Source organism: Callorhinus ursinus, unplaced genomic scaffold (assembly GCF_003265705.2).
Source record: "Callorhinus ursinus isolate GAN/ISIS: 27379988/994484 unplaced genomic scaffold, GSC_fseal_2.0 scaffold4, whole genome shotgun sequence".
Lineage (NCBI taxonomy): Eukaryota > Metazoa > Chordata > Mammalia > Carnivora > Otariidae > Callorhinus > Callorhinus ursinus.
Window position 1 is genome coordinate 67,114,716 of NW_027397066.1, and position 23,097 is coordinate 67,137,812.

Here is a 23,097-nt window from a genome sequence, read left to right on the forward strand (position 1 = left end):
GAGAGAACCATCTAACTGTCCTGCAGACATTGGAGTTATTCTGGAGAAAATTAGGTATTTGGCATTGTTCCACATTAACGGTAGCAAACTCAAGTGGCCACAAGAGCCTGTGCAGTAGGACAGGGTCATAGAGATAACAGGGTCACAGGAGGATTAGGGAGAACCTTTCTAAAGTAAACAACCCCAATTCAACTCCATCTACTTGGGAAAACAAGCCCACAGTTCCCAGAATATCTATTTACAAAATTTTTTTTAAAGATTTATTTATTTATTTTAGAAAGGGAGGTGGTGGGGGAGGGATAGAGGGAGAGGGAAAGAGAGAGAATCCCAAGCAGACTCCCTGCCGAGCGTGGAGCCTGACGCGGGGCTCCATCTCATGACCCTGAGATCACAACCTGAGCCAAAACCAAGAGTCAGATGCTTAACTGACTGAGCCACCCAGGTGCCCCCAGATTGTCTGCTTTTAAAGAAAAGCTAGAAATCCAGATATTTTCATAATTACCAATTTTTAAATGTTGACAACTTAGTAAAAATAAAAATTAACACAGAGTACATGACGATCTCCCCTACCAGAAAAAAGAGGGAAAAAAAAAGCGAAAAAAAAGCCCTCTAAACCCACTTGTGCACAGGCATGAGGCATAGTTTCTGACTTCTGCTGTCGAGGACAGAACTAAAAACAGCAGATGAAAGGCAGAGAGAGACGTTCCCCTTGCCAGAGAGGACGGCTGCTGGGAGAGCGGCCACATCCAACCGAGGAGGAATCAGGCAGAGCTGAATGGCCTAAACTCCCCATCTAAGGTTGGACTAAAATATCTCCTAACACTCATCCAACTCTACAACTATTATTCTGTGACTTCAGGAAAGCTTTTCCCTTGTCAGCATCAGACACAAATATCAGCGTCAGACACAAAAATACCCATTTCAAAGTCAGAACCCAAATAGAAAAAAAGTATCTGTTAACCAAATATGCACTATTTACACTAGGGGAGGAAAAAAGGTTTAAACAGCAGGAAAATGGGTAGGTAAATCATGGTATTTTATAAAACATGCAGCCCATTAAAAATGTCTACACAGGCTGTGTATGGAAGAACATTTGTGGGTGTCCCCTCTTTCCTATTAGAGGTTGTATGGTCACAGATGTAGTAAAATAAAGCATAGGGAAAAAATAAGGAATGGTATCCAATGTTAATGATATTTGTCTATGGAATATAGGTCTTTGGAAGAAAGCAAGCTTACTGTCCCTTTTCAGGTTCTGATGCTAATTATCACTGAAAACATCACTCATATAGTATTTGCAAAGATGGGAGGAGATGGTGAGAATTTTGTAAACTCTTAATTTTTTATACTCCAGTGTGAGAATAGTCATGATGAAAAGAGCTCCTTCCAACACACATTGGACAGAATCTTACAATGTTTGTGTGCCTGACTCTTCAAGGCTCATGGTCATTTTGGGTGTTCTGCTGAATACAGTCTTTTATAAGACATATCCAATGACTGGCTTTTAAAACTAAAATGTGTTACAACCAGCTTCAAATAACCCACCTAAAAGCTACACTTCTGGACATATTTTTTTTTTCTTACTCTAACCAAATGAAAACACTACTTTAACACTGTGAGAGAATCACACTCGGTTCACATGGTATAATATGTACAACCACCCCCACGCCCTTAATACCAATTATACATAGGTATGTTCGCTTCAGTGACTGTGTTACCAAGAATTATAAGTTTTTGTAGAGCAAATAATCTACATGCCGTGAGGGCATCTTGACATATCAAATTGTTTTGAAATGCAAACTATTCCCTACAATAACTGCTAACTTGTGTTCATATCCTTCTGCTTTGGACTCTGGGTGAGTTTTACCTGTATTGATAAATATTCATATATAAATATTAGGAATTGTTAGAACTTGAAATAGTTGACTTTTTTTTTTTTTTGCTCTCTAGCAACACTCTCTTTTCTGATAAATACCAATCAATTTGGCGAAAGTTTGAAATGAAAAAGGAAAATTACTCACTTGGAAAGTAATCCATCAGGCCCTAAAGGTTTTATGAGGTATTTGTCCACTTGTTTGTCAAATAGATGATAGGGCAACCGCAGGCGTTTGGTGACGTTATGGAGGTTTAAGGCGTACAAAGTTAAATCTCCTTCTTTATACCTTGGGCTAAAAGCAAATAGATTAACTCCATAAAAATATTTATCTAATGTAAGCAATTAAAAACTCAATTACAAACATAATCATGGATACTAAGTATTAGTATGTGTAATGATGCTGGACCTTCTTTTTATCCCCCTTTCATGATTACAGTAGACAGCTGATGTGGTCCTATTTGAAAAAACGATTGAAACTATTGCTCCTCACACTACCATTTTCTGGGTGAGAGCATTCTGAGATTTCTGCTGCTTTGCCAGGCTGAGCTGCTAGGAAGCTGGTCAGCCCAGCCATGTTCAAACATAGGAAGGTTAAATAATAAAAGGGAATTTTGTGGGTTCCTAGGAATTCAAATCATAAACCATGTAAACAGGAGCTTTTCCTAGCCTTATGAAAAAACAAAAACAAATAAGAAAATTAAATCTATGGACACTTTTCAGAATTTCCATCCAAACCATTCTCCTACTTCCTAGTGGGTCCTCAGTATTTCAAGAGTTCCCACTTACCAGAAATTATGATTGTCTTTATTTTGACTAGAATTATTATTTTAGTACCGTCCTATCAGGAAGAGCATATTACTGATTAAAACTTGTTGACTGGTAAAGGGTGTGTTACACACTTACTGGTTGACGTTGGTACAATGAAGGTATACTCGAAGTTTACCTCTGTCTGGACCTTTCACACTTGCCATAAACACATTGGTGCCCACCAATTTCTTGAACAGAAGAGATAGCCAATAATCCTAGTTGTGGTGGATGGGGAGAGAAGGAACAAAAATAGATCTTTGTTTTTTTAAGATTTTATTTATTTATTTGTCAGAGAAAGAGGGGTAGAAAGCACAAGCAGGGGGAGCGGCAGGCAGAGGGAGAAGCAAGACTCCCCACTGAGCAGGGAGCCCGATGCAGGAGTCGATCTCAGGACCCTGGGATCATGACCTGAGCCGAAAGCAGACATTTAACCAACTGAGCCACCCAGGCGTCCCCAAAAATAGATCTTTGCTTATTTCTTTAACAAAAACAGCGAGAGCAAATAGTCAATCCTACAAAGACAGTGACTGTTAGTCTAGAATATTTAAATGGACTACATTTTTGATCCATAGTCCCACCATGAATCTGAGAGCAATTTCTTGTTTGCTGCTTTTTATTATTGGAGGACTATATTTGCACAATTCAGAGGGCCATGACCACTAGGAGATACATCTCAAGAATGTAATTCATTGCTGAGAGAGTTTAAATATTCTTTATTGTCTATCATCCAAGAATTCAAAGCAAAGCTCAAAGCAGAACTTTTAGATATGCACGTGTACACACTCACACACACACAAAAGCAAGTCTTACAATAAAACTTCTACCTGTTTAAGAGATTAAAATAATTTCTTTTTTTATAAGATTTTTAAAAATTTTTAAGTAATCTCTACACTCAACAGGGGGCTCGAACCCACAACCACGAGATCGAGAGTCACCCACTCCACCAACTGAGTCAACCAGGTGCCCCTAAAATAATTTATTTTAGAACCTTATAGCCCCCCTTCCTGAATAAAGTAATGGATTAGGCAATGGTCATTACTAGCTATCAAGGTAAAAAAAAAAGAGAGAGAGAGAGAGCGAGAGAGAGGGAGAGAGAGAGAGACAACCACACATTATGTGCCTCTTGTTGGAAGCATGTGACATCTCCTAAAAAGAAGTATTGCAAAACAAAACAAAAACGAAAAATCTGAATAAGCTCAAGCTTCTAGGTCTAACTGCCAGTTTACAAGAAACAGAGGAACATGCTAAAGGATAGCACAGGAATTAATTTAGCAAAATCCAGAACATGGGAAACACTATAGAACAAATTACCTGCTTTCTTTAATTAATAAATTCCACGGGACAAAAAGGGGGCGGGAGAGGAAACTTCAAGATTAATAGACTTAAGAGATATTTCATCCAAATGCAATATATGGATCTTGTTTGTATTCTGATGTGAACAAGCCAACTATTAAAAACATTTGAGACAATAAGGAAAATGTGAAACACCCACTGACTCAATATTTGATGATACAGAGGAATTATTGTTAGTATTTTACAGTATAATAATATTTTGTGTTTGTATAAAGGAGATACATCCTGACTTATTTAGTCAGGTGATACGGTGATACATCTGAGATTTGCTTGAAAGTAATCCAGTGGGTGGGAGGTGAGGAGTGGGGAGGACTAGAGAGTAAACAGAATTGGGGATTTATATGCTTTTCTCTCTACTTTGAAATTTCCATAATAAAAAGTTTTTGTTTTTTTTTTCAAAGAGCCCTACTCAGTGTATACCCCAATTCTTCCCTCTTCAGCTGAGGAAATGTAGACTCAACAGGGCAAACAGACGTTTTGTTTCTCTGCTTACATTCAAATTTTTCACTGGAGAGAAGAATAGAATCAGTTAAGCATTTATAAAGGAGATCTAACTTCAGTGTGGTTTGGTGACTGTTAGAGTGGAAAGCATTCAGGCCTCGGAGCCGGGATTTGTATGGGATTCTAGAGTAACATGGGACAGCTGTGTGACTTCCCTTACCCAACCTTGTCTCCGTTTGAACGTCCTCATCTGAAAAATGGATCAAAGACACTGCCTTGCCAGCTTCCAGGATGGTTATGCAAATCCAATAAGAAAAGACCTGTAGGGGTGCTTGGGTGACTCATTCAGTTAGGCTTCCGACTCTTGATTTCAGCTCGGGTCACGATCTCAGGGTCGTGAGAAGGAGCCCTGCCTCGGCTCCTCGCTCAGCGTGGAGACTGCCTAAGATTCTCTCTCTCCCTCTCTCTCTGCTCTTCCCTCCCCCAACTCTACGCTCACTCCCTCTCAAATAAATAAATAAAATCTTTAATAAAATAAAATTGAATGAAATGTAAAAACCCCATACTACGTTCCAAGTGGCCCACATTAAAAACATTATTCTGCTTCTCAATTTCTTCTCTTGGGACACAAAAGTATTAAAATGGATGGTCTCTAAGGTTTCTTCCAATTCATCATTCCATGGATTGGCTACCTACTGAGAGTACTGAATTTCCTGAGAGGATTGATTCTTCATAGGAGGTTGGTACAAGGGGCACTCAGTATACTCCAGTCTCCTCACAGCAATGGGAAAATAATGATCACTTACTGGTAGAGGTTTGAAGTTTTCATCCACTAAGTGGTAGTTTCCGGCTCCAAAGAGCACTTGCCTCATCACCACTTCTATGCCCATTCTGGCCGACAGGCCCAATTTATCCAGCCACCTGGAATAGAGTGAGGCCCAGCTCTCTTCAGGTTTGGAAAACAAAAAAACTCAATTCTAATTACACACTATTCTGATTGATTCATCTATGTGGGAGGAATTGACAGGAAACCAGAAAAGTGGTATTAATTATAAATAAGCCAATCAAACGACAGGAAGGACTATCCTTCCCTTCACATGTTCCCACACTTGAGCATGAGAATAAATCATAGAATACTATTAATATGCCATAGGAGTTCCTTTCAGGGTAAGAAAACTTCTACAGAGAAGAGTAGACAAATTCGCACCCTACAGGCAATCACTCTCCATCTTGCTGGATACCTTCCCCACCTCCCCACCCCCAGGCCCATGTGAGGAAGAAAAGGGTGAAGAAGAAAAGGCAGCTTGTAGTCATCAGTAGTAAAATGTGCAGTAAGTAGAATCACGCCTCGACTTTCATGGCTATCTCCCTGCACCCCGTCCATCTTTGGCCAATGGCAAGATAAACATCTTTATTCTTAACTCTCCTCCTCATGCCCCCATGAGCAAAAAGGATTTGTTCTTTATTCTGGATTTACAAGAATGGGGTAGGAGGGGAAAGAGAATAAGTCCCAGTGTGAGGATACAGAACTATAGATTAAGAGTGTTAACGGAGTTAGGGAATGTAAGTAAACCAGTTGCTTAAAGCAATCAGGTTTGTGGTGGCTGGATGACGAGGGTGATTTAGTAAGTCTTTAAACTCATTGGTAGCTCCTCTGGTGTGACCTCACACTCTAAACTCCTTGGGAATCTATGAATAGAGCTTTATGTACTAAGGATCCTTCTCAGACTCAAACCTCTAGATGCACTCATTTATGATCTCTTTCAGAAGAAGAAATGCTTGGCATATTTATGGGCCAAAATTAAGGAACAGCACTTCTAAAGCAATTCATTCATACAGTGATTAATTTGGGACACTCATTAAAGATGTCCAGCAAACTTTAGTAAAACATGTTCTTGCAAAATCTGGCATGCATTTTGGGTCTCAGCCATAGAAACCACATTTGATCAGCTTTTTGGCTGATGAACTGTCTCAGTAGAAGCTGTTTAATAAAAGGACGGGAGAATGTTGCAGCCTGATCCCCAAGGCGGTGCTGCTTCACTCACATAAAGCCAGCCGCAAAGGTGTTGGACAGCAAGGGTGCTCCACCCCCAAACGCAGAGCTCGTTTCTCCTAACCAAACCTTCTTGTGGGGTCTGGTCTCCTCGACAACCTATGCAACAGGAGAGTCCCCATTATATTTGCAAACAAGCTGACCAGCTATGGTGTTGAAGATTAATGACATTCAAAACCTTGTATTCCCAGACCGATTTGTCCAATATAGTTACAAAATATGTTTGTGGTCATTTAGGTCTTGGGCAATTAACTTTTATTGGAATTCTAAGTGTGGAAGGAATTTAAGTCATCCCCTTCCTATGGCCTTGGAGAGTTAATGCTACCAAAAGGCTATTGGAAGAATTTTTAATTTTTAATTGATACACATGGATAAGACCTGATGCTGAGGGGGACTGAAGTGAATAAGTGCCTGTTATCTAAAGAAAAACATGTAAATGTATAGACATATAGAATTTAGAATTAGCTAGACTGCAAAAATAAAAACTCTGGATTTATAAAAGTCCCTCCTTATCCATGGTTTTGCCTTCTGCAGTATCAGTTACCTGCGGTCAACTGTGGTCTAGAAGCAGATGATCCTCCTTCTGACCTATCTTCATTAGGTCACTAGTAGCCCAATGCCACGTCACAACACATATGTCATTCCCCTCACTTCATCTGGTCACATATGCATTTTACCATCTCACATCATCACAAGAGTGAGTGCAGTCCAATAAGGTATTTTGAGAGAAAGACCACATTCACCTTTTATTATAGTACATTGTTGTAATTGTTCTATTTTATTACTATCGTTGTTAATCTCTTTCTGTGCCTAATTTATAAATTAAACTTTATCATAGGAATGTATGTATAGGAAAAAGTATATATATATAGGATTTGATATTATCTGTGGTTCTAAGCATCCACTGAGGGTCTTGGACCATATCCCCTAGAAAGAAAGGGGACCTCTCTCCATTAGAAAAAAAAAAAAAGACTATTACCTGAAAAATTTTTTGCACAGATGAAGTAAAAGTGTCCAACACATCAGGGTTTAGGAAATCTTCTTTGGTAGCAATTCGTCCATTCAAGTAGTAGCTAAATTATTCAGAAAATATTCAGAAAAAAATAGCAAACTGTGCTTTCTGCTTTTAAGTTAATTGGCTACCTTGTTCTCCTTTCTACCTCTTCCCACCCCTCTGTTATATTAAAAAACAAAAAAGGCAGAAGTTCTAGCAAGAAGAGACAAAGATGGAAGAAGATCAGTTATTCTGTCTTCTTTTTTAAAGATTTTATTTATTTATTTGACAGAGAGAGAGAGAGCACAAGCAGGGGGAGCGGCAGGCAGAGGGAGAAGCAGGCTCCCTGCTGAGCAGAGAGCCGGCCATGGGACTCAAGCCTGTGGGACTCAATCCCAGGACCCCGGGATCATAACCTGAGCCGAAGGCAGACGCTTAACCGACTGAGCCTCCCAGGCATCCCTCAGTTGTTCCGTCTTGAAAAGACATAGTCAGAAGTGCAGGTACTTAGAGGTTACCTGGTCTTTGGCAAGCATATTGATTTTAGCCACTTATCTGCTCCACGATTTAAATGATAGTGTGCCTTGATCTTATAGAAACTACCACAGTATTTAAAATAAAGTTTAAACGTTTGTTTTATTAATATTAAAAGTCTAGTACACTGCTGCTTGAGATACTATTTGTTTCTTATTTCAACTATGTAAATTAGTAGTTAAATGGAAATAGTTTTTTGAAAGCTAAGTAGTAAGTAAAACTAGCATTAGTTTCTTAGTACTAAGAGCAGGAGACATACTTACTGGTGCCATGTAACCGAATCAATCACTTCACCCCCAGCCTTCAGGAAACTAGAAAAGAAAAATCTATTATGATCTTTACTTAATCCTCATATGCACAATATATATGCACAATATATGCACAGGAGTTTTATTGCCTAGAAATGGGCTGGTTACTGCCTTAGCATCAGGCAAATCCAAACTTCCTAATTCTGATATAAATTATATTGTAGGTTCCATTGGCCCCAGATCCTTGGTATTCTGAGCCAGTCAGCATTTCCTCTTTTGGTAAAACATCTGCTTAGGTAGCAAACGGTTTAATAACAGGTGGACTATTGAGAATTCTCCACCAGAGAGAAATATTCTTTTTAAGAAAAGTGGTTCTGCTTTTTCTAGTTCCTACCTTCTCAGTATCTTGAGAGTCTTTCCTCGAGGCTGGCCAACATCAGGACCATAGAGATTTGCAGTTTTGAAAGTGGTTTTTCCTAGAAGTTTATGCAACTTGACAAAATCTTCTCCTAACTGCAATCCATCGATGAAAATACCAGCCTTCTTGCGGAAACTGTTAGGTTCTGAAAGACAGCAGTTCTGAAGGTAGTCACGTACCTAGAAATTTTGTATTTGAAAGCAAACTTAAAAGCAGCATATAAAAGCAAGAAAACATTTCCCAGTTACAAAAACTTAGCATTCAAAGGCAAGAAAAGGAAAAGCCCTCATTATGAAGAAGATATTTCAGTTAAACAGAAATGTAAATGGCATAACTAAAGTGTGAGGGGGTATTACAATGATTTGAAGTTAATAATGGGGATATTAAACTAATGGATATTTGAGGAATAGTCTATATCCAGTATTTAATAAACTGATTTACTTAAAAAGGACAAAAAGTTTGGGTGGGAGGGGAAGACACTGAAAAACCGATTTCTACAATGCCATTAAAAGCCTTATTGAGACTGTTTATTCACAAATTATCCGTGCAGGTGAGCCTGGAAGTAGCCACGCTGAAGACATGGGAGGGAGGCACAGAAGTGTTCAATCTACTTCCCCAAACACCTTGCCCAGGCTCTCCCTCGCTCCCTTCTCCTTCTTTCTGGAAAGCAGAACTTTTCCTTGCAAAAGGGGGCCCAAGGAGGAGGGAAACAGGATGGCATGGCTCTGTTATGTTACTCTGAAGAGCAGAAGGAATTGGGGATGGGTGGTACAGTAGAAAAGTAGGGAGGGAGGGATATATAGAGATGGGTAAGGACGGGTTCAGATGATCCATTACTCATGTGGTTGCCATTAAAGTTGTTCAGCATCTAGCCAAGATATGGTTCCCTCTGCCCCTATATTGTGTTCTGTGCTTCACTTGCCAGTCACCCTTAGCAACCTCATCCCCAAATCTGCCTCTAGACATTACTGCAATACATGGCACTATAGACATGTATCTTATTTCTTTGCTTGCTTTCTTGTCGGTCTGGCTCCCTTCCTCTAGATTGGAACTCCCAAGAAAGCAGGGACCTTGTTCTGGAGCCAGACTACCTGGGTTCAAATCCCAAGTCCTCCACTTGGTAGCCCAGAACACACAGCTATTTAACTAACCTCTTTGTGCCTCTTTTCTCTTCCTTAGAATGAAGGTCATAATTGTATCTGCCCCAGCGTGGTTATAAAAAGAAAATAATACTTATTGAATGCTCAGAACAGTGCCTGGAATGTAGTACGTACCCATCATATTACTACATCTCATTTCCCATTTTAGTTTCAGTTCCATTGGCTCATGTGTGGAAAAAGCTCTATAATATGTTTAAATGAATGTGGCTAATCATTAGTACTTTAGTTAGAATTTACAAGTTCTTTGCCAAAAAGTGAAGAAGGAAATCATCAGGAGCTTGACCTGGGTAGTATTCTACACTAGGAACTTCTTGCTTGAGCGTATCATGATGGTTGAGGGATGGAGTTGCTGAAATTAACTGACGAGTTGAGAAACAGAGAAAGACATGAAAGGGCAAAAGCAAAAGTGCCTGCTTCCCAGGGTTGCTGAGTTCAACCTGCCAACCATAATAGGTTTAAGCAATCCTGAAAATGTCAAGTGAGCCCAGGAGCTGTGGAAGTTTCTGGGTCCAACCAGTTGTGGAAGTTTCTGGGTCCAACCAGTTGTCTTCAGCTCAAGTGTAACATAAACTAGGATTCACAGTAGGTCCTAGGATATATAAAGGAGTGTTCTGCCATAAGCAATTCCAAAAGTTGCATTGTTGAGCGCTGGTACAAGTATGCTGAGCCAAAAGCATATTTGCTAATATTAAAAAGAATGTCATAAATAGTTACAACTAACGCCAAAGGGGAATCTCCTTACTAATGAAATGTCCCAGGGGCACTTACCATTGCCTAGTTCCCAAGAAATGTTATAATTCTTGGAAGAGCAATAGTCCAGGAGCAACTGAGCATTAGAACTGTTCCACTGCAAATCTGCTGTTCGTAGCAAGGCATTTAGCCCAAAGATCAAGTCTAGTCCTGAGCAATTTGCAAAAGTATACAGCATATCCACGGAGCTTTCTAAAAGAAAAATGTTGCAATTTAATGGCTGGGTCAGCACCACATAATGAAGGCCTCCAGATTTGTTCTCCAACGGATTACTATTTTGGTTGTTAAACTGAAGTCACTCCTAATGAGTGACTATAATTATAAATATGAGACAAAAAATTAGACAGGCAAATTAAAAAATTAAAAATTAATAGGACTTCGTTTACTTCAGCTGTTGATTCAGCTTTCCATGCTGAACCACGTAAAGAACGAGAAGCTTTGGTCTGGCACTCTGGTTTCGTTCAAATGACCTCAGGGGAACTCATGCCCAAGTCACACTGTCATTAGTCAATATAAGCCACGCTCTTCATAACTGAAACATCTCTGCTCACAAGCTCAGTCAGAGAATATTTTTGGTAAATTTCACTCTATTTAAAACAATTTTTTGGAAAATTTCACGTATAGGGTTTGTTAATTTTAAATAAGTAAAATTTGGCATTAAAAAATTGGCCTAAGGCTATAGATCCGTGGTTTCCAAATTAGGTGCCAAGACATCCTGGCAAGCCTCAAGAAATTCACCACCTTGTTGTCAGATTTAGCGAAGGAAAATATAGACAACTAGTTAAGTTTGGACTTCAGATAAATGAGGAATAATGTTTTACTTCATGTCTATGCAATATGTGAGAAATACAGTAAAAAAAAATTAGTTTATCTGAAATTCAAACTCAACCAAGCAACCCTATTCACACAGGCACTACAGGATCCTTTAGATTTGCAAGGGAAATATCAACTCTGTTGGACACAAGAACTGTTACTAGTAGGTTTTTGGACTTAACAACTTAATAATTGAAACTCTTAGGTATTTACTTGGGGCTAGGTAAGATAAATTTAAAATTAAAACAATTGGGGCTCCTGGGTGGCTCAGTCGTTAAGCGTCTGCCTTCGGCTCAGGTCACGGTCCCAGGGTCCTGGGATTGAGCCCCGCATCGGGCTCCCTGCTCCACGGGAAGCCTGCTTCTCCCTCTCCCACTCCCCCTGCTTGTATTCCCTCTCCCGCTGTCTCTCTCTCTGTCAAATAAATAAACAAAATCTTAAAAAAAAAAATCAAAACAATTTAAAAAATGACTGAGTCACTTAAGTGCCATCAAGGTTTGAGAAATTTTGAACTCAACTTCTCTAACCATCAGCTAGTCCAGAATTACTTCTTGAGAGTAGCGACAATGTCAGTTTGAATATCATCTTCAAGTCAGGTATCGAATGCATAATGTCTGTAATTTTCATGTATATTTAGAGTGGTTGAATAGAAATTCACTCTTGAACCTTCCTAGTTTAAAAAATTCTAAGTGAATTACTGGGTGAGCATAGCAGAGAAACCCTCAATTTAATATTGCCGGTAAAGGCTGAGGGGCAGGAACGCCTCTCGGGAGTTGTTTGGGATGTTTTAGATATTTGCTGTGTCACGCACGGCCACAGAGCTGCCGCCTATCATCAGGGAGTTACGGACAACAGGGGTGGAAAAGCTCTCCAGTCCTGTTGCCCAGCATTCCACTGGATCCTGAGCCACAGTTTGGGATGGCACAGAGCCTTGGGGATTGTTGAGTTCTCCCCAAACCTCCACCGTCATTTTTCCATGAGGAAACTGACACCCAAGGAAATGAAGTGCTTTGCCCAATATGGCATAGCTATTTGGTGGCCGTGCCATTACTAGAGACTGTTGTAAAGGGGTGACTCGACTGTCTTAGTCACAGCTCCACGTTAGACATTCATATTGCAAAATCACACTGTAGAAAGTTTCCTGGATCAGAAATCCTAAGACCTGAGCTCCAGGAGCCAGTCTCCCACTTACAGACTGTATGATTGAGGTGATCGCTTTACCTGGCATGAGGCTCAGCTATGGATCCACAATCCTGGAATTAGCACCATCGTGTGCCTACTCACAAAACCGAGGTTGAAATGACATATGTGAAAACCCTTTGTAAACCATAAAAAGCCTTTATAGATATTAGGCACTGCCACCACCTTGTCCCTCAATGGCATTTTCAAAAAAAACCTAGAATGCTTGCATTTCAGAGTATTTATTCAACTCATACTTGATTCTTTGTCTGTTTCATTTTTCCAAAGGCACTTGGAATTTATATAGCTTAAAATTCTATTATATGCTTCCTACAACGTAATAGTAACATCTCCTAGAATAAGGGCTGTATATTACTGAGTTAGAATCTACTCTTAGAGAAAAAAAACAACCACCCAGTCAGCCTACTCTGTTCTCAAAATAAGAACAATAAGAAAATTCACAGCTAAGGGGCGCCTGGGTGGCTCAGTCAGTTAAGCGTCTGCTTTCGGTTCAGGTCATGATCTCAGGGTCCTGGGATCAAGTACCGCAACAGGCCCTTGCTCAGTGGGGACCCTGCTTCTCCCTCTGCCTGTCACTCCCCCAGCTTGTGCTTGCTCTTTCCCTCTCTCTGACAAATAAATAAAATTAAAAAGAAAACAAAAGAAAGGGGCGCCTGGGTGGCTCAGTCGGTTAAGCGTCCTCCTTCGGCTCGGGTCATGGTCCCGGGGTCCTGGGATCGAGCCCCACGTCGGGCTCCCTGCTCCGCGGGGAGCCTGCCTCTCCCTCTCCCACTCCCCCTGCTTGTGTTCCCTCTCTCGCTGTGTCTCTCTCTGTTGAATAAAGAAATAAAATCTTTAAAAAGAAAGAAAGAAAGAAAAAACTCACAGCTAAATTTCCATTTCCCAATCATTACCCTTATTCTACGAGAGGGTAGAAAGATCCCCGGAGCAGGATAATCTAAATGACACACTAGCATTGGCATTCTTTCTCTGGCCTTATGCCATGTCTGTTTACATAAGGGTGTCCATTTCCAGTGTGGGACTGGGTGATGGAGGGGGAGGACTCAGGTGATGAGGAAGAGAGGCAGAGAAGACGGAGAGCAAAGAATTAGCTCATTAAGTAGAACTATTTGAATAAGGAAGTTCTTTTTGCAGTCACACCCAGAATTACATCTGTAACATTGCTTCCTCTTGCTGCCTAAACAGGCTTACAGTTTGTAGTCTCGTGACAAATGTTTTGTCATCTTCTACTTAAGTGAAACCCACCATCCAATGGGTCCTGTAACTGGAAAACTTGCCTGTATCTTCTAGGACACCCGTTTTAACGGTGTAGGCCACTGACGAATTAGTCAGTGCCATGATAGACACATTAAAGGACAATGACTGTCCTTGCCACCATAGACTTTTGCTATCTCTTCCCTTGGACAATGCCAGCCCAAGTTCCTCAGGCATCACCAACCTCAGCCGTCAGTGCAGAACAATGTGTGGAAACACCTGTCGGCTTCTGAGATACTTCCTACTATAATGAGTTGGTGCCCAGACGAAACTCAGTGCATTCCCATCTATATGTTTCTAAGACATGTATGTTAAAACAAAGAATTTCAAACCAGGAGTCAAATGTTTCCAGATGCAAATAAACTATCCGTATTTGTTAAATATTTTAGCCAGTGGGGTGGCTGCAGTTATAATGACCTAGTTACCTAGTGAAAGAACTTTCTTCTGGTGTAGGAACTATGAAGGTCCTAGTCCCAGAGGCAGGGAAAGATGGTGGAAACCTACCATCTTGATTCCAGAAAGATTGTGTGAGGTAGGAAACTGGTATAAACTGGTATAATGTTTAACATGATGCAAAATAAAGTAGAAATCAATAGATTACCTAATACCACGGAGTCTTCTCTTAGCAGACCTATATCATATTGATTTATTATAGGTGAGACCTTACTGCTATGGGTCTCTTGTACTCTTGTCATTCCCTTCGTGGGATTGAGATGGCCCTGTGTTATGTCAAATTCCATTCAACCATAGATCATGTTATTAAAGTGTCAGAGTTGTTCCCCTACCCCCTTTAAAATGCAATAAATAATTTAGAGGACTGCCTTATCTATTAACATGTAAACTATTTTCTGATTTCTTATGTGCCACATCTTTTCTGTACCTTAGAAATAAAAAAATATAAAAATAAAAATCCACTGGATACATTGACATCCAGATAATATCCAGCAAAATCTTTCAAAGATAAATGATCTTCTTCCAGTAACGTTCTCTTAGAAATGCCAAGTGACCCAAATTAACTACAAGATAATTTATTTTTCAAAAATCAAAAGACAGTTGTAGAGTATCTGAGCAGGTTATTCCCTTAACTGAGATCTGGGGCAACATCATCCCTTAGTTGGGTCTAAAACATCAACTTTCAGATAAAAATATTTTTCATAGTTAAATAAGGGCGGCTTGTTTCAGTTGTTTTAAAGCCCTGCATGACAACATCTTCCCATTTTGAAGACTGCATAACTGTTTCAGTGAATGGAAATAAATTCCTGGTTCGTCGAGCTAGTTCTAGGTCTGCAAAGCCACAGAGGAAAGAAAAAGAGAGAGCTGCTTGATGGCCAACACTGTCTGGCATGACTCAGGCTTCCACTGCCTAATGGTACACCAACTCATAATTTAGGGGTTGCTTCTGGGACGAGAGATGGAATGGATGATGAGGTGTGAATGGTTTTCACATCTTGCTCTTTTTTTTCACCTAAAGATTTATTTTTACTTTTAAGTAATCTGTACACCTAGCATGGGGCTCGAACCCTCAACCCCGAGATCAAGAGTCGTAGGCTCTACTGACTGAACAAGTCAAGCGCCCCCATTATTTACTCTTCATACTTTTGTACTTCACTTTTACACAAGGAATGTATCTGTGTCTTCCTTGACTTCCTAGTTCTTCAGAGCAATAAAGGTCATTATTAGCTCATGAGTGATTTCTAGATTTCACTTCATGGCTAGTAGGCAAAGTCAGGTGAAGAAATGAGAAAAAAACCCAGAAGTTTTGGGTTCAAGATTTCCCATTAACTCTTAACACAACTGCTATAGGGCTTACGTGGTTCAAGCCCAAGTTCAAGCTATCCATGTATTTGGGGGCTGGGACACCTGCAGGTACCTTTCATCTCTTACTTGAGTAAGTGCTGTTCTTGAACTTTTTCTGATACTGTTCTCTGAGCAGCAATTTTTCCTGGAAGGGCCATTCCAACTGTAACCTCTTCTCTACATCGGAAGGGATGGATCCAGATTTGCAAATATCTGCAAATGGAAGAAATAATTTAGAGGATCTATTTTCACAGTGGTAAGGTTGAAATCCCGTACATTTATTTCATTACTTATTTATGTGACTAAAGCAGGATAATTACATTTCTGGTATGAGATCAGAGAGAGAGATATTCTGTTACACACGTCAAATTTGCTGGCTAACCAATCACCACACAAAAAAACCACCAAAGGGCAGGTTTCCTAAGAAACACTGGACATACCCTGGATACAGATACACTGGACGTGACTTCAGGTTATTTAACAATTCAGAAGGCTCCTCAGAAACTTAAAATTGCTAGAGAACCCCACCTAAGAAAACAGTTCAATTCTCTTAAGATTCACTTTCAAAATACACAGAAATTTGTTTCGCTGGACTCTTATCTGTTTTGGGTTGATTTCCTCTTGCCATAATGGTGGGACAGGAAATGTTGACTTTTTTTTTCCTTCAAATATGATATCCTCGAAGCTTCTGAGACCACAACATGGGCAATTGGAAAAGTCAACCACTATGCTGTCAGGCAGACCGGACTTCTTTATCACAAGGGCAGCAGAGTTGTTGGGCGCTGGCTGCCAGGGCGTGCTGACCTGCCAACAACTTCCTTTCTGGGAAGCTACACATTCTGGCTTTCTGGCAACCAGTGCCTCATCCATCGCTGTGCTCAAAAAGGATGTTTCAGAGGCACTTGACATCTCCCATCCCCCACCACATATACACACAGGATGAGGAAAACTGACGAGCAAAGGAGAGTTTCCGGTCTGAACTTAAGAGACCTTTCAAACACACGTGACTGACGGGAATGGTCAAGTCTAAGCATAAATGATTCCAATATGTCACTTTAAGAGAATTCTCCTGCTTTTTTTCATTTTTTTCTAATTACTCTTCTATCAGTTTTGGCCCAATTACTGACTAACTGTTCTGGACACTGCCTACCTGAAGAAAATAGAAGGAAAATATGTAATATATGAAATAATGAAATATTATTCACTAATATATGCATGATGCACACATTATTATAATTCAACTATATATACACTATATTTTTCATAATCGTTACAATAATGATTTAACTTCCATTTGAAGTCTGTATAGTACTTATGGAAGACATAGGGCAAATCCTCGTTGCTCCCTAAGGCAGGTTTCTCAGGGGGAGCCAACAGACTTCCAAATATCAGAATCACCTGAGGAGCTTGCTAAACTTGTAATCTAAGGTTGGAACACAGAATCCAAATATTCAAACTCACCCCAGGTGACTACGGGTAGTCAATAAAGTTTGACAGTCACTGCCCAATAAATCAAATCTTAAAATCCAGTCTAAGAAGCAGAGCGTATCTCCACACCCTTTTGTTATACCTTCCATTCACATTCTATTTTCAGAATAAATGGGTTGCAATCCATTGCTTGTATCTTCGGCTGTAAATACTCTTTTCAGTTTGACACATTTCTGCCCACATGCTCCCACTAAGCAGCTGTGTCCTTCAGCTACAATCATTGTTCTATTTACAGCACAATTAACTCTCAGTTATGCCCAGCACAATTTTTTGTGTGAGGTCTCACATTCCTGAAAACATCGGGAGGAGGAAACCTGCCCCCTACTTCCTCCTTTTGTGAGAAATGCCTCCATCAGGCAGTCGGGAGCCCTCGATTTCTTACTGTCAGATGGCAGCCGGAACACTTCTCTGAGAATGCTCAAGACTGACTCAAATGAATTAAAACATATTGTGAATCTTTAAAAAGTTCACCCTGGTTGACTTGAGACTGCCAGTAACTCCTCTCTTCAAAGGTCGGTTCTTTTTGGGGATCGAAAATGAGAAAGTCCGTCTTGGTGCCACCAAATCGCAGGTATGCCGGAGACAAACCTCTAGCCAAAGTGCGAAGCTTTGGAGAACTGTTAGAAGACAAGCAAGAAATTAAAAGTATGTTTTCCAGGACACTCCAGTCTAACATGTTTACTCTTGAGGTGGACCTATTTCTTAATATGTAGCTGTATGGGGCTTGGAGGGAGAAGTCCTATTGCTATAACGGGGAAGTCTTCTCAGTCGGAATCTTTCTAAGTGCAAGGTTGCACATCTAGGCGCCTGCAGGCAACTTGGAGCTCTGACTCTGGCAAGAACTTATATTTTAATTTGACAAGTAGGATAGTGTTCAGTACTTTCAAAAGACTCATAACCTTTTGTGACTGATGGAGGAAAAGAGGTTAAGAGAGTGGGCACTATAGGAAAGATGACTCTGTGTTTCTCGGAAAAATAGATTGTCTTCAAAAATGTATGTTCTCAGGGCCCCTGGGTGGCTCAGTAGGTTAAGCATCGGACTCTTGATTTTGACTTGGGTCATGATCTCGGGGTCTTGGGACGGCCCCACATCAGGCTCCACGCTCATCGGGTAGTCTGCTGCTTGGGATTCTCTCCCTCTGCCCCCCACACTTGCACTCATGTTCTCGCTAAAATAAATAAATCTTGGGGCGCCTGGGTGGCTCAGTCAGTTAAACGTCTGCCTTTGGCCCAGGTCATGATCCCAGGGTCCTAGGATGGAGCCCTGCATCGTCCGGGCTCCCTGCTCAGCGGGGAGTCTACTTCTTCCTCTCCTCCCTCCTCGTGCTCTCTCTCTCTCTCTCTCAAATAAATAATCTAAAAAAATTATAAACTAGATCTTTTTTAAAAATGTAAAAAAGAAGTTTAGGTTCTCAGATAAGTTCATAAATGAGTTAGGATTCTTCCTCTTCTCCCTAACTCTGGCTTTCAAGGAAAACCATCCTTCTAAATTTAAGTCAAATGATTTAGAATTAGATAAGATTCTAATTCCTATCATCAACAACTCTAATTTGAGCAATTCTAAATGCATATCTCATCAAGTCAAAAATGCTGCTGGTAGGTGCCTCTTATGTGCTCAGAATGGCACCAAATGCTCCAGAATGGAATCAGAATGCTTTACAATCCCTTCCCTCAGAAAGATGAAGATGTCATGACTATTTAAATGAACAAAACAAAGATACCAGAAGACGCAGGTAACGGGGACGGCTGCCATACATTTCTGAAGTCTCATACATGTGATCCTGGCCACACTACTCTCTGAACTCTCTTAAAACGCGTAAAACCAATGCCGTCTAGCTCTTTGGAATGGTCCAATTAATTAGCTTCCATGTGGGTTCTTTCAAATTGGAGAATCATTCCAGGAGGACTAATTGGCAATATGTCTTAACGTCTGAGGAATTAGAGACCTGACCTAAAATTTAAAATTTTTAAATCTAAAATTTCAGGATACTGCAGAACTATACATACTGCTATGTAAAATGTTCCAAAGATGACTTTATTTATGCTTAGGAAAGAGAACTTAAAAGATGGAAATAGACCAAAGGATAGGTCTCCTGCCTTAAAAACTCCAGCAATTCCTCCTCACCATTCTTTTGTTTGTTTGTAACTTGAGAGCTTTTTACTGTACTACCTAGGCATTTTTGCCTTCATGATCCTCTTCCTCCATTAAAATATATATATATATATATTTAAATGTATATTTCATGATGATATTTCCATAAAGACAAACATGTGAATATTATATATTAAAACATTTTCTTTGACCTAAAAGTTCATTTTCTTTGGATCTTACAAGAAGTTAGAAGATTTTCATGGGCCCCTAAGTGCGGAAACACAGCACAAAGTGAGGCTTCAGAAATGTTATCGGCCTGGAATTCAACGTTAACTGAAACACCGGGCAGCACCACAGAACGCCAGGAAGGACGGCCCGTGCTGCGAAATCCTCACAGCCGCTTGAAAATAAAGGGAGATGATAACCTGGACTAAGTAAGGATTCAGAAGAAAGCCATTTCCACTTTGCTACAAACCCAAACAAAAAAAAGCAGTAGGGAGGGCAAGAGAGCGCTGTTGTTTGATGGGCACAGAGTTTCCTTTTGGGAAGATGAGAAAGTTCCAAGATGGGTAGTGGTGATGGTTGCAGTGGGAGTACACTTAATGCCACTGAACTACACACTTAAAACGGTTAAATGGTAAGTTTTATGTTTGGTATCTTTTACCACAATTAAAAGAAGCTGCAGACATAGTGTGATTTCAATAATGAAAATAATATCTATACAAGGCGATAACAGGGGTCATTACTATGTACTGAGATGGATGGTAGACTCTCTTCTGTATTTTATAAGTGTTCCATAATAAGCATATGACATTTTAATTTATACAAGGTGGTTTTATTTTTTAAGGATAAGCGAAGAAACCAAAATTTAGGAAGGGAGACATAGCCATCCGTTAATCAATAAAAATTCATGGCAGGCCCACTTTGCCAGGCATTATGCTAGTTGCAGGGGATACAATAGGAAACAAGACAGACAGAGCTGCTGTTCTCATATAATTTACAATCTGCATGTATATATATATATATATATACACATATATATTTAAGGATTTATTATGTATTTATTTGAGGGAGAGAAAGACAGCTTGCATAAGCAGGGGAGGGGCAGAAGGAGAGAGAATCCCAAGCAGACTCCCTGCTCGGCACGGGGCCTGGACTGGGGAGGGAGGGGTGTTTGATCCCATGACCCTGAGATCATGACCTGAGCTGAAATCAAGAGTTGGACACTTAACCGACGGAGCCACCCAGGCGCCCCCAAGTGCATACATATGTATTTAAACAGGTATATAGGCAATTCCAAAACAGGGCTATGAGAACACACAATGGGTATCCTAACCCAAACTCTGGGCCGGGGGTAGGGTGTGGTTAGAGGTTTTGGGGGGAAATAGCTTCACTGTTTGACATTCAAAAGGATTAAATCTTATCCAGGTCAAAGATACTGAGGTGGGATTGAAGGAAGCGTTCTAGGTGTAGGGAAATGTCCGCAAAGGCAGAGGTAGGAGAGAATATGGCACAAATGAAGAGCTAACAGATGTGGTTAGAGCCTACAGGTTAGGGGCAGGGAGAGGATGGAGTATAGAGGCTAAAAGGGCCGCACCATGGAGGGTGAGCCACCATGTCCTGGAATCCAGCTTTATATGAGGGCAATTTAGAGCTATGGAAGGATTTAGAGCAATGAAAAGGCCTCACCCGACTTCTATTTTAGAAAAGAATCTCAGGCTGCAGTGTCAATAACTGAACAGAAGGACCAAGACTGTGGTCACATTAACATAAACAGGAAGTGATAGGCTGAGATAGGGTAACAGCCCTGGGGATGGAGAGGTGGGTAAATTCAAGACACCTGTGGAGGTAGAAATACTGGATTTCATGTTTAATTGGATATTCCAAAAGAGTCAAGGATTACCCCCTGGGAAGCATCTTGGAAGATGGTAATATTTGCTGAGATGAAGAATAGGTGATAGACTGGAGCTGGGGATGAGGGCAGGGGGAGAGGCTCGGTTTTGTAGAATTGGAAATGTTAAAGCAACACCAAAAAACATATTTCCGTCTGGCCCTTGGCCATGTGTAATGGACAAGCTGAGGGACACATCAAGGTGAGAGGCAGAATGGAGAGTCCTCGGTCTAAACGTCAGTGACTGGTAACCCCCAGCCCACAGGTGCAGATACACGGCCTCACAACTAATACAAGGATCTTCCTCAGAGTCATTTCAGGCTGGCTGTGTCCCCCTGCCTTTGGTCAGGCACTGAGTCCAGCCCTTGGCATTTTAACTGCGTTTGATGAGAGAGGAAGCTCATTTAGATTTTTTGTGTAGCTGGTACCAGAGACTGGTGCTCTCTGAGAAACAGAAGGAAAACTAGCACCATGTAGAAGGAGCTCAAGAGACCTCAAGATACATATATCTGCCTGGGTCAGATGCCTGAGTCCCAGAGCCTACCTCCCAGAGATAGTGACTATACCACCTCAGGTCACTCTCAATCATATTACCTTGCTTTGATTTTCTTCAAATCCGTCACCATTCTCTGAAATTAGCTTCCTTATTATTTGCTTGGTTTACTATCTATCTCCCCTCCATGCCATGTAAGCTCCCATCTGTCTGGCTCATCAGAATCTCCTCAGCACCTAGACAAGTGCCTGGCACACAGCTGGTGCTCAATAAATATCTGTTAAGCGAGTGAACAAGTGAGTCCACCCTGACGAAAGGGCAAGTGGGGCCAAAGATTGTTTTCTGAACGCAATTAAAACCCAATGCTATGGCTCCTGCCAAGTAAAGGAAATCACGTGTTTCAAAAGTCTTGGTAGTAAAGATCGTTTTATTTGTCTCCTTTGCCAGGGAATATTTTCTTGTTTTGAGAATACAATATTGATGCCCTCTGACAAAAACCAGATTTTAAACAGCTGCAAAACATGTCATAAAAATAAAACTGATCAAAGGTATTCTATTTCTATCATACACGGGGGAGGGGAAAAAAAAGGTGGTGGTTGGGGGGGATTTACCACCACCACAGTGATATGGAAATAAACCAAAAAGCCCCACGTCAAAGCAGCTGCAGATATTTCACTTCCGGAGCAGTTTGTGAGGGGAAAGCAAAGTCTGCAGGTATTTTTATTTTACCTTCCGTGTAAAAATAAGCTGCCTATCTCTGACACCAAATCGGAGGTGTGTGGGAGCCAGCTTGTGCCGGCTCCCATCAGCTGTGAGAGCCAGTTGTTATATTTTGAGAACAAGTTGTTAAACCGTTGGCAGTTTGAAATCAGCCACGGTGGGAATATTTATACCACAGAAATCAAAAAGAAAAAAAAAACACAAAAACCAACAACCCATAAATCACATAGGGCGTGAATTCAAGCCATGGAAGCCGGTGAGACCACTCAGGAGATTATGTGAAAAGAAGAGATTATGTGAAAAGAAGGCCCAAGTCAGAAGTCTGAGGAACATCAAACATTAAGACAAGCTAGAGAAAGAGGAGAAGAAGTGTTAAAGAGGTGGGGGAACCCGCAGAAACGGAAGCAACATAGACCTGAAGGGATGAGAAGGTTTCATTGTCAACCTTGCCAAAAGCTTCCAAGAGACTCCAGAATCGAAGTACCACGAACCAGTGCCTTAAACATGGAAATTTACTCTCTTCTAGGTGTGGAGGCTAGAAATCTGAAATCAAGGGGTCTGGCAAGGCCGTGCTCCCTCTGCAGTGACCGGGGAAGGATCCGTTCCAGGTTCCCTCCCAGCTTCTGGTGGTTCCCTGCAGCCCAGGAACCACCGCTGCAACTCCAGTCTCCACACAGCCTTCTCCCTGTGTGTATACCCGTCCCCACGTTTCCTCTTT

The 23,097-nt window shown here is 40.8% G+C and overlaps 1 protein-coding gene across 3 annotated transcripts in view; it reads right to left on the reverse strand.

Moving 5' to 3' along the window:
• The window catches only part of HPSE (heparanase), a 35,532-nt gene that overhangs the window by 4,430 nt on the left and 8,005 nt on the right, over nucleotides 1–23,097 (reverse strand). The window contains exons 2-11 of one of the 3 annotated variants that reach the window (XM_025887424.2): nucleotides 17,655–17,800; nucleotides 15,783–15,908; nucleotides 10,650–10,823; nucleotides 8,698–8,866; nucleotides 8,319–8,366; nucleotides 7,507–7,600; nucleotides 6,520–6,626; nucleotides 5,281–5,395; nucleotides 2,777–2,895; nucleotides 2,019–2,165 (exon numbers count right to left, since the gene is read on the reverse strand). In XM_025887424.2, coding sequence (XP_025743209.1) covers nucleotides 2,019–2,165; nucleotides 2,777–2,895; nucleotides 5,281–5,395; nucleotides 6,520–6,626; nucleotides 7,507–7,600; nucleotides 8,319–8,366; nucleotides 8,698–8,866; nucleotides 10,650–10,823; nucleotides 15,783–15,908; nucleotides 17,655–17,800 — 1,245 coding nt within the window. The remainder of the gene's footprint in view (nucleotides 1–2,018; nucleotides 2,166–2,776; nucleotides 2,896–5,280; nucleotides 5,396–6,519; nucleotides 6,627–7,506; nucleotides 7,601–8,318; nucleotides 8,367–8,697; nucleotides 8,867–10,649; nucleotides 10,824–15,782; nucleotides 15,909–17,654; nucleotides 17,801–23,097) is intronic. The other 2 variants (XM_025887425.2, XM_025887426.2) reach the window with 2 other exon arrangements.